The 14257-nt window shown below is 45.8% G+C and overlaps 1 protein-coding gene across 4 annotated transcripts in view; it reads right to left on the bottom strand.

Moving 5' to 3' along the window:
- Positions 1–14257, bottom strand: part of celsr2 (cadherin, EGF LAG seven-pass G-type receptor 2) — an 80498-nt gene that overhangs the window by 16992 nt on the left and 49249 nt on the right. For all 4 annotated transcript variants that reach the window (XM_029775267.1, XM_029775264.1, XM_029775265.1 and 1 more), the window contains exons 4-9: positions 11909–12024; positions 11665–11753; positions 5894–6051; positions 4955–5118; positions 4702–4827; positions 885–1051 (exon numbers count right to left, since the gene is read on the bottom strand). In XM_029775267.1, coding sequence (XP_029631127.1) covers positions 885–1051; positions 4702–4827; positions 4955–5118; positions 5894–6051; positions 11665–11753; positions 11909–12024 — 820 coding nt within the window. The remainder of the gene's footprint in view (positions 1–884; positions 1052–4701; positions 4828–4954; positions 5119–5893; positions 6052–11664; positions 11754–11908; positions 12025–14257) is intronic.

The following is a 14257-nucleotide window of genomic DNA, read 5'->3' as shown; positions in this document are numbered from 1 at the left end:
TACAACTTCAAAAAAGGCACCTGTCTAGACAAACAACAGCTGCTATCTGAAAGGCCTGGGTATGGCAGCGCTCAGATCTCGGGATGAGGCGTTTGTTAGTTGGCAGGCTTCATCTCTCATCTCATCAAATATTTAAAGTCATGCTGCTGCCCAGACAGCCAACAGGTGGAGCTTTACATCAACTAACCCACAGTCACTCTGTGTGAGCTGTTGGAGTCATGCTGGAGTTACATGCTACAATGCACTAATCTATTCCAACACCATACTGAGGGGGAAACACATGCATAATCTGATACAAAATGAGTGAAAGGAATTCCTATCAAAACTACTGGCTGTTTGAATATGTCTTCGCTTCAGAAGGGATGAAATCTTGTATAATATGTATTATACTGTATGTAATGACATGGCCTACAGTAAACACCTTTGCACCTGTGAGGTGTATTTGTAGTGCCGTTCCGTATTGTTGGGTAATGCTGTTGAAGGTGTGTGTATATCCCAGATTGAGGAGGGCTGTACAGTATACAGTGATATGGCAGACCAGGCCTCTGCTGGCGTGAGACACTATAGGGTAGTAATAATAATAATAATAAAAAATGGAAAATACATTTATATAGAGCTTTTCAAAGGACTTAAAAGATGCTTTACAGTTGTAGAAATGAAAAACAAGGAACACAAATCTAAACAAAACAATACCAGGCTAAACAGAAAGAAAACAAACAATGCCAGGCTAAACAGAAAGAAAACAAACAAAGTTGGGAGTAGGGCTTAAGGAAGGTGTGATGTGTCAGTGCATGAGTGAGTGAGCAGGTGTGTGTGTGTGTGTGTGTGTGTGTGTGTGGGTATGACTGTGTAGGGAGAGGCTATTAGATGTGTTTTCCCTGTACCTGTAGGGTGAGGTTGTGGTGCTGTCCGGCGGTGAGGTGCAGCAGGGTTGCACTAGGCTGGCGTGTGCGGAACATAAGCTCCACGTGCCACGGCACAGTGACCACCGCCACCAGGTTAGTCCACTGCAAAAGGCTGTTACCCAGGAAACGCTGCGGGTTGGCCATCACTGCAACACACAACCAGAGAGAGAGAGGGGTGAGGGAGGCAGAGTGGGGGGGGAAGCAGAGAGAGAGGGGGGTGAGGGAGGCAGAGTGGGGGGGTGAGGGAGGCGAGGGAGGCAGAGTGGGGGGGGTGAGGGAGGCAGATAGAGAGAGGGGGAAGCAGAGAGAGAGGGGGGTGAGGGAGGCAGAGAGAGGGGGGTGAGGGAGGCAGAGAGAGGGGGGGTGAGGGAGGCAGAGAGAGGGGGGGTGAGGGAGGCAGAGAGAGGGGGGTGAGGGAGGCAGAGAGAGGGGGGGTGAGGGAGGCAGAGAGAGGGGGGGTGAGGGAGGCAGAGAGAGGGGGAGTGAGGGGGGGTGAGGGAGGCAGAGAGAGGGGGGTGAGGGAGGCAGAGAGAGGGGGGGTGAGGGAGGCAGAGAGAGAGGGGGGGTGAGGGAGGCAGAGAGAGGGGGGGGAGGGAGGCAGAGAGAGGGGGGGAGGGAGGCAGAGAGAGGGGGGGAGGGAGGCAGAGAGGGGGGGTGAGGGAGGCAGAGAGAGGGGGGGTGAGGGAGGCAGAGAGAGGGGGGTGAGGGAGGCAGAGAGAGGGGGGTGAGGGAGGCAGAGAGAGGGGGGGTGAGGGAGGCAGAGAGAGGGGGGGAGGGAGGCAGAGAGAGGGGGGGTGAGGGAGGCAGAGAGAGGGGGGTGAGGGAGGCAGGGAGGGAGAGAGGAAAGTGAGGAGAGAGAGAGGGAAGGGGGAGAACGAGAGAGAACGAGAAAGAGATAAATTGAGAGAGAGCGAGAATGAGGAAATGGCTGCTATTCAAAAGTAGGTGACATGTGACAGTGAGTCATTACCACTCTCACAGTAATATGTTCTGTGATCAAGTCTGAACAACCCAGCTCCAGTTACTGGTATGGAGAGTATACACAATCTATGATTACTACAGAAAACAAAGACGAGGGGTACAAACCCAGCAGTGCTACACGTTACACCTAATCTTACGAAAAAACAAATTAAGACGTCAATGGAATGAAAACCTTGGCACTCACTGTATGGGTATAAAATAGTATGTGTGGCAATTTGAAACAAGATACCCCTGAATAAATACTGTTCATATACAGAGCCAAATACCAGAGAAGATTCAACATGCCCCCTACCCCTATTCACTAGTACTTGTGATGAGTGCTGGCTAGACAATGCTCAGGGGTGGGGTGTGTGTTCAGTTGTATGTGTCTGTGACATGCAGTCTGTGCATTCTGAAGGCAGCCATTCTGGCAGAGATGCACCAGTGTCACTTTTAGCTGGGTGTTAGACATGTTTTTTCTCTCACTACACAGTGGCAGAGATGCAAAACACAGCCGTCCATAATTAAATGACACAAATCAAGCCTGTCATTGGCACTAGAGAGAGCGAGTGAGTGAGAGAGGGAGAAAGAGAGAAACAGAGGACCCAGGGGATAGTGGTTGTGGTGCAGTCTGGCACTGGTCTAAAGCTACAAAAAGATTGTAAACAGAATCTCATGAAAAGAGGTTGATACACTGAGTGTACAAAACATTAACAACACCTTCCTAATATTGAGTTGCACCCCCACTTTTGACCTCAGAACAGCCTCAATTTGACGGGGCACGGACTCTACAAGGTGTCGAAAGCGTTCCACAGGGATGCCGGCACATGGTGACTCCAATGCTTTCTACCGTTATCAGCGTTTCAGTTCTTGACACAAACCGGTGCGCCTGGCACCTACTACCATACCCCGTTCAAAGGCACTTAAATCTTTTGTCTTGCCATTTCACCCTCTGAATGGCACAGATACACAATCCAGGTCTCAAATGTCTCAAGGCTTAAAAAAAAATCCTTGTTAAACCTGTCTCCTCCCCCTTCATCTACACTGACTGAAGTGGATTTAACAGGTGACATCAATAAGGAATCCTAGTTTACAGTTGGATTCTCCTGGTCAGTCTACATCATGGAAAGAGCAGGAGTTTATAATGTTTTATACACTCAGTTTCTATTTGCAGTGTGTTTGGTCTAAACAGGGTCCATATAAAAAGGTAGGCATACTCATGGGATTGACAATGAAAGTATTTGTTTCCCCCATACCCTTGTCCACCCAGAGTCAGTGGTGAACCTCAGAAAGGAAGCGAGATGCTGGGGATTTTCTCCATGGTTACTAGCTGGTCTGCCCTCTCTAAACCCTAATGGCCGATCCTATGACATACTGGAAGTTTAACAGCAATATTTTGATAGTGACTTTTGTAGTGGCGTGGAATAGTTAATGTTCCTGGTAGAACATGAATGTTCATGCCATCGACGCCCACTATCAAGATTAAAGATCAGCAGCAGGGTACTAGACTACATTCTGTTTTCCTTTTTCCCTTCCACTCTCCCTCTCTTCTCGAAATGAAGGAGTCACATGGCTTCATCTGCTTCAGTGAGAGAGGAACCCTTTCCCCATCCCCCGTTCATTATCCATCCTCTCAGTCTCCCCTTAACCATGAGAAAGAAGTGGTCCTTTATCACTGGATTTCACTCTAAACTAAAACAGGGATGCTTTTGTGTAATTCACCATTTATTGAGTAGTATCCCTTTTTCTCTTCTCTCGCAATCTCCCTCTTATGGGGCCTTTTCCCCTCTCTCTCTCTCTCCCATCGCCATCCCTCTTCTAGCCGTCCCAGCTCGTAAACCAGCAAGTCAAACAACTGCAGAGCACAGAGGAGCTCAGAAGAGAAATGGACACTAGTAATGCTCTAACAAACACAACTCTCTCAAACTGAGAAATAAAATAGTTTACCTTAAACATGCCCAAGGTGTTATTCAAGAGAACATGTTGAAACATATAGCTCTATTAAATGTGACATGATCCCTCATGACAGATTCATAAAAGCTTATGGGATATCACATCGCATCTGTCATACTGTATACACATATGGGCCCCTCACAAACCCCTGTGAAATGTCTGGCATGAAACAGCAATGCTCAGTATTAGTATTTATTATGATCTCCAATTAGCTGCTGCCGAGGCGGCGGCTACTCTTCCTGGGTCCAAACAGGAATCAACATAAATAAAATACAGCGTTCAATAGGTAACCTTATGCTTATGAAACCATCATGTCAGCAAATAAATGATGACTGGCTTTATCTGTGCCAGGAAAGAGTCGTTTCTAAAATGATGAGGAAATGTTTCAACACTCTGCTGATTGAAGAGCCTACTTCAGTTATTTACAGCCCTGCCAATTCCCTCTACGCATCACCCTGAGCAATCTCCTCTGCATGGTGTCTATGCAAATGTTTCCGTACTACATTTTCACTGTACACTCAAAAAGGCATGTTTCAAAATGATAAGAGAATACAATATAGCAGATGCTCTTTTAACACCGCAGCACTAAGAAGCAAATTAAATGGCCAGTGTCACAGTAACCACCTGGTTGTGGAGTTATGGTACAGTCCACCAACTACAAAGACACTAGTTAAGTGTAGGTCAGGCGAGCTGGGGGATGTTGTCTGTCTGATGGGTCACTTAGTAGTCTACTAGTAGTTAGTAGTAAAGTCCTTGTACCTCCTTACTAAAAGGGCCTATAATGGTAGGTCACGGGGCCAACAAAACCTGGTTAGCTTTGATCTAATGTTTTAACCATTTGAGGAAGCTTGCCAACCTCCGGCAATTCCGTTACTTCATTTACCCTTCTCGCAGTTCCGGCCTCCAAATCCTAGGGGGCAGTCACAGCTGAAGGAGCCCCACATGTTGACGCAGGTCCCTCCATTCAAACACGGGTTGTTATTGCAGAAGTGCCTTTTAGCAGAGCATCCTGGGAAGATAAAGACATCTGAGGAAAAGTTCAAGCCAACCTCATTATGCTAAGAGGTAATAAATTATTCATACTTCAGGTAAAACTTAAGGTACATTCACTTCAATCAATGTGCAAGGTTGCTAACCTGGTAGAGTGCCGTTGTTAGCGATGAAGCTAGCCATGTCGATGTGGCGGTTGTCGATCCTCAGGTCCTTCATGCAGCCCACAAACTGCCGGTTCTGGATGGGGAAGTCCTCAGGCAGTTTGGGCACGCCCCCTAGGAGGAGAGGACCAGTCAGATCCAGAGATCTACAGCAGAAAGACAGGACAGAGTCAGGCACATTTAGAATCTGTCACTCAGCTCTGCTTCTATACCACAACACATTATAAACACTGAGCTCTGCTTCTATACCACAACATATCATTAAAAACACTGAGCTCTGCTTCTATACCACAACATATCATTAAAAACACTGAGCTCTGCTTCTATACCACAACATATCATTAAAAACACTGAGCTCTGCTTCTATACCACAACATATCATTAACACTTAGCTCTGCTTCTATACCACAACATATCATTAAAAACACTGAGCTCTGCTTCTATACCACAACATATCATTAACACTTAGCTCTGCTTCTATACCACAACATATCATTAACACTTAGCTCTGCTTCTACTAGCTTGGCTTCTATACCAAAACACATCAACACAACAGAACAGTGTTTATGAAATATTTATCAGACACATTTTGCAGCTTGTTTTTTTCCAGGGAGGATAACAGATACACCCCACTGAACTAAAACATGTTTACGATGGTTTACAAGCTGGACGTGGCAGACTTTAAAAAAAGTATAATCTGTACCATAATGAGAGCCCTGTTTTGCTCAGCCAATTGGGATTTCTCTTTTGCTCTTGGCGTCACGACAATAGTACACTAGATGAAGAGTAAGTTCAGCTTGTAGCAATTTCTTTTAACTGAATTCATGGCTTCAAAAGGCTATTACTCAACTACTATAACTGCAACTGTTGGCAAATAACAGTGCACAGTGAAATACCAGTAAGACCCTCCCATTCCCTTACTTTTTGGATCCTGATTGGCTGCCCTGGGCAGAGCAGGTGTAGTTCCCGATTACATGACCAAATCGCAGTGCCACTGAGGTGTCACAGTTGTCCACGGTTACTACGACGACCTTCTGATCAGAGGGACCCTGGGGCATGCTGGCCTGGTTTAGGATTGGCTGTGAGGAGAGAAGAGGAGTTGTTGAGTTTGGCTCCAGTGTTATGGTGAGAGCACCTACAGCAGCTGGGTGGGGGGAGCAGGAAGTCACCTGACAAACTACTGGAAATAGCAGCACATGGTGATAGGAGTTTCTAAATAGTACAGCATTTATAAGTTATGCTATTCCTTCCTAAATGAGCAATACTGTATGTGTTTGGGAAGAACGTGGACATGCATACAGTATGTAGTGTTTGGTTATGGATGGCTAGATAGATTGAGAGGGACCGAAAAGCACACATTAGGCTATAATGAGCCTTCTGGGACTGTTCAGAGGATTCTTTGAAAATAAAAATCACAGGTGTTTCTCAAGGACTGCTTGATGCTAAAAATATGCTGAGACTCTAGGTTTCTTCTTCAAGTTACAAAAGGCAGGTAAATGTGTGGAAGTTTATTTTTGTCTCAGAATATCCAATTTATTGTTTGTGTGTGTCACTGTCGGGCATTTTTGGTTGCTCAGCACATAAATAGATTGCTTGTCTGTCTGAAGGTAGCGTGAAGTTGTGCCACACATCATATAAGTGTGATCATAACCAAATCTGTCTAACAAGGTGTAAGGTGTCAAAAACTCAGTAATGGCACTTATTTTTCAAATGCAAAATACTAAGCGTAAAAATTAGCATTAAAAATAAAAAACTCACCATCTACTTTGTCATTGAAACATTAACCCTAGAGAAGGATTTTCTCAAGTCAAGTGCTTCAATTAAAAACAAAAGACTTCAAACAATCTAAGAAGCTTTAACAACCCTAATGAAAAGTTTGAATCAATTCTGAAGAGAAAAGTCAGCCATTAGCTTTTATATTCAGCCCTACAGTATTCTGGAACATCACCCCAATTTATCTCAATGTTTTCAGTGCTTCAATAATTTAAAGCCAAACACTCACAGTTCAAGTCAGAGGCTGACACATAACCAACAGCACACACACGGCGGAAAAGCCCTGCTCAACAGCACACGCGGTGGAAAAGCCCTGCTCAACAGCACACACGCGGTGGAAAAGCCCCGCTCCACAGCACACACACGGCGGAAAAGCCCCGCTCCACAGCACACACACGGCGGAAAAGCCCCACTCCACAGCACACACACGGCGGAAAAGCCCCGCTCAACAGCACACACACGGCGGAAAAGCCCTGCTCAACAGCACACGCGGTGGAAAAGCCCTGCTCAACAGCACACACGCGGTGGAAAAGCCCCGCTCCACAGCACACACGCGGTGGAAAAGCCCCGCTCCACAGCACACACACGGCGGAAAAGCCCCGCTCAACAGCACACACAAGGCGGAAAAGCCCCGCTCAACAGCACACACGGTGGAAAAGCCCTGCTCAACAGCACACACGCAGTGGAAAAGCCCCGCTCCACAGCACACACACGGCGGAAAAGCCCCGCTCAACGGCACACACACGGCGGAAAAACCCTGCTCAACAGCACACACACAGCGGAAAAGCCCTGCTCAACAGCACACACGCGGTGGAAAAGCCCTGCTCAACAGCACAGTGACGGTCTTCTTCAGCACAAAGGATCTCTTTCATTGTGTGAGGAATCAATGGAGGGAGAAACAAGAGGAGGGGCGGAGAGGGGTAGAATAACGATCCCGTCAATAAAGGTCACAACCTCTTTTCAAACACAAGCGTTTCCCGAGGTCACACAGAGCTCATATTGACCGTTAGCCCGGTTAGAGCTTGTGTCAGCAGCGGCTAGGCTAGCAGCACTGTAATGAGAGGGGTAACCACCACTGACCATCCCACTGTTGACTGAACAGGCCTGGGCACTGAGCTATGGACAGAGCATATAGGAATAGTCTCCATGTGCAGTGTGGTCTTGTGCTGAGCGATTAACTGAAATGTTGATTATTTTTGTTTTTTTAAACAACTAATTGACCAACGTCGGTTCAATTATTTGAATTCCATTACGTTCGTTTTTTTCCTGTGAGCTCAAAGCGCAGTTCTTCAGAGAGAAATCAGATCAAGCCCGAACTGTGCGATGTAGATTGGAGTTGTGGTTTCCAGCAGGCCAATATTCTACATAGTTTAGTGCAGAAAACGTTGTAATTAACTACAATGACCATAACCTATTGCGCTGCCAACTTGTCCGGTCTGTGTGGAGCAGACACAGAGGGAAAGAGATGGAAGAATGCGCGATCGAGATGGTATGCCTTATTGACTATGAAGAACTACTAAAATAGTGATTTTGTCAGACAGCATAGGCAGCAGCTCTATAGAGATGAGATGACTTGGAATGAAATAGCCTAATAAAGTCATCAACTAAAATATTTTATTTAAGTAATGTGAATAAAAGATCATCAATGATGAGCAGTAATGGACAGTCACTACCATCATGGGACTTTAATTGTTTTATTCTGTGTTGTTACAGCATTCAACCCACATTTACATTTTAAAGAAAATAATCTAAACCAAAATTGAACCGACCTCTAATCGCTCAGTAGGGTGGGCTACTGTTGCTCTCTCCTGGGTGGCCTGATTGTTGAGAGCTGAGGAGTACATGTGATTTTGGGATTTTTGGGGGGGGGGGGGTTGTGATTTAAAACAATATGTGTATCTTCTTTACAAAAATATAATTAGCAAATTTTATTCATAGCATAAGATTATCATAAATTACACTTGTGATTTGTCTACATATTCCTGCAGAGCCATAATAACTGTCTGAGCCCTTTAATCAAATGGGGCTAAGAATACAGACCAGACAAATGGAGTATAGGTGGACCTTACACACACTGCTGGCATAACACATCTCGACAGCTGTAATATTGTAGGTCATGACAGAGCCCCATCCCTTTTCCCAGGAGCACTGCAGACAGAGGCAATGCCACATCTCCCTCACATGGTTCTCATTCCAACCCTGTATCCTATCCAGTGAGTAGATTAGATCATATCTGTGCTTGCAGCATGCTATTAATACAGCTGTCCCATTGAGGGGCTGTCTGTGAGGAGCTGAATACTGGAGGAGCTCATTGTGGGTCTTGTGATCACGCTTGGCTGCCTCTGAGAGGATGGAGACTTAATTACATTGTTCCACTGCACTGATCAAATATTAGCCCTCCTCTTTAAACACCTCATCTGTCTCCCATTAGGCATTATTATCGTATCTAATAACTGGCAAATAGGATTATTTGCTTTGCTGATTTGAGTCTGAAATATGTGCAGATGGATTTCATTATTCACAACACACCAGCTACTAGAAAGGTAGAAAGAACCTCCAAACCTGTTGACCAAAATGTCTTCATCCTTTAGTTGACCCCTTGTGAGGCAATGGGAAACTAATTTGTTGGGACAAACAAACCTGCAGTGTGAGATGGTCTGTTAGAATGGTCACAAACCAAATCACCCGACACGCTCTTTTCCACGGTTCCCCTCAGTTGAGAAAGGTCCGGAACAGACTGGTCCAAATTCTCTGGTTCGTTCACTGACCTACGCATTGGGCCATCGCTCCCAGCAGCCATCATCAGTCATGGCTGTTGACTCTGCTATAATGACTCTGCTAATGTCTGTCAGCCGCTCAGTCTGCCGCACAAAGCCCCAGCCTGTCAGAGCTGATTGGAGAGAATATTTACTCAGGACTACATAAAAACACTGTTCCCCTCATTACAGCGGGGCGACAGGGAAACATGGGAATATCAGTTCATTGTTATCCACGATGACAGGGATGGACAGGAGGAGCATGGGCGCAAACAACAGTAATATTAGGTCTGACTGGAAACACCATAGCAACCAGAGAGGTTAGCCCTGAAGCGCAGTGTCCCGCTCAAAGCCCAAGTCAAAACCTCTCTCGCCTTTCTTTTCCTCCTTTTGCTCCTCTCCCGCCCTGTTTTTCTCTCCTTGCTGGTGAACAGAGAGCGGGGCACCTTCCCCGGGGCCGCATCATTCACTGCCTATGGTTCCTTTGGAGGCCGAGCCCAGCACAAAAGCAGTGGTCATTGCCATTCTCCACACTCCCCCTCTCCCCTGAAAGGCACATTTCAATCTAAAATGCCCCCACCTCATCCCACCCACCCCCCCACGGACAGGCCGGGGTGAGCCGGCCGGCGTGAGATACCTCAGAGGGGAGGAGCCATCATTCTACCTCTATGACTCACTGGATCTGGACCAATGAGACAATGCTACTGCAGCGGGTGTGAACTTTGATGGGAGGGGTTAGTTCAACCAAAACTCTGGGCAGTTTTCTAGGAAAATGTCCCTTCCATTGGTCTGTGCCTCTGCTTAACATTATGCTTGTTCCATTATTGAGTTCATGTGTGTATTGTGCTAAAGATGAGTAGGAAACTAGCTGGTAAAATGTGATAGAAAAGAAAACAGCTCGTTACAGTGTGAGCAGTGGGCACTCAAGAGGAAGCACTTCTGTAGGTCACTGGAGACTGTCATTGTCTGGTTAATCCCAAAACTACTAGGTCACAATAAAACAAGCGATGGAGACTTTCATTGGACTTGTTGGTTTGTAACAAAGTGATTAATGAAAGAATAATGTCCCCGCTTTGATGGGAACCAAAGACTTGTCCTCCAATGGCCCAGGAGATTGTGTGTTCCCTCACATTCTGCTGGCTGAATCTGACATGGCCCTGTTATTATAGACCATGAATAGAATATCCACACTAGGAGGGGGTTGCCTGGCAACAGCTTTATGATGCAAAGTGACTTCCTGAATAGACCAAAATGTAACATCCTGTGTGTTGGTCTGGGGGGATGGCTGAAAAGGATGGGGATAAGGGGCAAGGGGCAAGGGGTAGTGGGGTGGTGGGTTATAGTTCCATACATTCTTCACTGATTGATATGGAAATAAAAAAGTAGAAGCCGTCGTCAAGGAAAAATATCTTGTTTGTATGAGTTCTATTTTCACCAACATATACTCTGAGCATAGCTGTGAAAACATTCCTCCCACCCTTTTCTAGTGTCTCTCTCGCTCTTTATCCGTCTGTCTCATCCCCCTCTCTCATTCCTCCTATGTCTGTCTGGCACACTGCCCATTCCACTGTCCCATCAACAGTTCTGTGGAATGACACAGCAGCAGTTCTGACAGGATGCAGCACAGTGAAAACGTCCACAGAGGACCGTGGGTATTCTTCTCCCAGTGTGGTCCAGCTAGAATCATGACCCTCATCACTCTATAGACAGTCGCCGTCAGACACTTGAAGTACAGCTGATCTAGTATAAATGGATGTCATCAGGACACGAAGTGTATAAATCTATATTCAGATCTACAAACACTACACAACATCCATATATCAATTACCGGTATACAAGTCAATTGAAGGCCAAACATGTTAAGAAAATATGTCTTGTATTTATATGTCTCATATTTCAAGTCTGTGGTAAAAGACAAACATAATTCAGTTTAGGCATGTACTGTACTGATGTTGGAAATGAACTGCTCTTCGTCCTCCTGCTCAGTGCTTCAGAGTGAGGTCTGATAAAGCCAAGTCTATAATGGGCCTTTTCAGTAGCCTAGTCTGACTCAAGTTACTGTATATCCCAGCCCAGACCCAGTAAATCTGTGTTTTGTCTAGTGTTGAACCAGTCTACACTTTATAGGACCACAAGGCCTAGCCCAGGTTTCCCCCGACGTACCTTGTTGTAGTAGTGAACTTGCACCACATGCCACTGGCCATCACTGACACCTCCAAGGATGTAGGGCGACACAGTCGTCTTGGTCTCACCTAAAAAAAAGAACAAGTCAGCAAAGGTTATTCACACATCATTGGATCAGGGCTAGTGCCAACACTTGTCACCATCACATGTGAATATATTAATAACATCCAACTTTAGATTTGGGATTAATTGGCTGATGTGCACTAACAGAAGCCCCTCCTACCTGCAGAGAAGGTGAGCTGGATCTGCTCGTTAATGATTTCCACAGCGATGAAGTCGTGCTTCTCGTTGAAGCGGCCATTGTAGAGTAACAAACCATTTGGCTCCTTTGTGGCAAATCTGGAAGACAGAAAGAAACAGGGCTCAGAGTGTCCATTCACAGCCAAAGACTCGAAGAGAGAGTAAACAACAGTCTTTTCACTGACGGACGGACTATGTGAAAATGCTTTCTGTAAATATAACTAGTCATTGCTGCAATATATGCATTTTCAACTTCCACATTGAACATTCAGTGCTGAAAAACATGTCTAAATGGTTCTGTATCAATATCCTGTTTAGTCTTCTCATACCCATGTCTAGAACCCCATCCAGTACCCTCACCACCAGACAGACAGACGTACAATATACTGACTGACATGCCCTATTATAGCAGAGGATACAGATTATGAACGCACCAGAATGTTTTTCCTTTCCCATTAGGTTACTAGGAGGGCATATTGATGCACAGTCCCTAGTGATTCACCATTGAGGAGCAGAGAGGAGAAATTGTAATAATGCTGCAATTTTTCCACATATCACTGAGCACCCAACAGGGTTAACCACCACAACCACCGTTCTCTGACAGAGATGGAGAAAAGCGCTACAAAATAATGTCATATCTGCAGTGTAGGTGTGGAGCATGACACAGTCCATAAAGTCAGGCAGCATGCCGTGGACAGTGACTAAACCACAGAAATAGAATGTCCATAGAGCTGGAGGTCATTGTGTTGTCTTTTACTGTAACGTTAATAGACAGGCGCATTTAACCAATCCAGTGCACCTCTGGCTCCCATCCAGAGGCCACGCCAAGTGACGCCACTAATGCTCTCGTCCAACCTGGGATTCAAGGAACGACGCGCTCCAACCGCAGAAAGACCACAGGGCATAGAAAAAAAGACAGCACTAGTTCTATAAAAAAACAAATAAAAAATCAAATCAAATTTTATTAGTCACATGCGCAGAATACAAGAGGTGTTCACCTTACAGTGAGATGCTTACTTACGAGTGCCTAACTAACAGTGCAGTTTCAAGAGATAAGAATAAGAGATAAATGTAACAAGTTATTAAAGAGCAGCAGTTAAAATAACAATATATACAGGGGGGTGCCGGTACAGAGTCAATGTGCGGCAGCACCGGTTAGTTGAGGTAGTATGTACATGTAGGTAGAGTTAATTAAAAGTGACTATGCATAGATGACAACAGAGAGTGGCAGTGGTGTGGAGAGGGGGGGCAATGCAAAAAGTCTGGGTCACCAAATCATTGGGTCACTGAGTTCTGAGGTGTCTTAATTTGATTCACCACAAAGGTAAAAAGCTCATGTGTGACACCGTGTTACCTTATATAATCATATTGCAGGCAGTCCAGGCCAAATGCAGAAGTTGCCAGAAAATTATAGAACCAGAAAATCATTTCCCCTCATTCATGTCCCAGGGGACCACAGTGGATGTGCTCCGTTTTACGTTTGGAACATTCTGAACATCTGTGGGAGAACTGAGAGCCCTGTCGTCTGTGTTACTGGTGTGACTCGTTGGTGCTTGTATTCCGCATCTGCCTGTTCAGATGGAGACCGTGTCAGACGGATGAAGCCTACTTTCTTATTTTAAATGAGGGAGAGATTCCAGAGATCTAAATACAGTCTCTCAGGAGGCTCTCAGAGCACATTGGTAAATGTTGCGAGGCTGTGTGTGGGTGTGTGTGCCAGTGTGTGAGCGTGCATGCATTATCCCAGAGTGTAGCCATGGGGCACAGCAATGCTGACCTGCTTACTGAGGAGAATGATAATCATGACCTCAGAGAAGAGGGAAGAGGAGAAAAACAAACGCACCAACTGATTACAATAACACTGAATATCTCAAACATGTTCACCCATGACTGCATGGCCACGCACGACTGCAAAACCGTCATTAAGTTTGCTGACGACACAACGGTGGTAGGCCTGATCACCAACGACGATGAGGCAGCCTATAGGGAGGAAGTCAGAAACCAGGCAGTGTGGTGCCAGGACAACAACCTTCCTCTCAACATCAGCCAGACAAAGGAGATGATCATGGATTACAGTAAACGGAGGGACGAGCACGCTCCCATCCATTGCGACAGGGCTGTAGTGGAGCGGGTCGAGAGTTTCAAGTTACTCAGTCTCCACATCACTAAGGAATTAACAAGGTCCACACACACCAACGCAGTCGTGAAGGCGGCACGACAACGCCTCTTCCCCCTCAAGAGGCTGAAAAGATTTGGCAAAGATACAGCTGCACCATTGAGAGCATCTTGACTGGCTGCATTACTACTTGGTATGGTAACTGCTTGACATCCG

This window comes from Salmo trutta, chromosome 14 (genome assembly GCF_901001165.1).
Source record: "Salmo trutta chromosome 14, fSalTru1.1, whole genome shotgun sequence".
Classification (NCBI taxonomy): domain Eukaryota; kingdom Metazoa; phylum Chordata; class Actinopteri; order Salmoniformes; family Salmonidae; genus Salmo; species Salmo trutta.
This window is presented reverse-complemented; position numbering and strand designations above follow the sequence as displayed.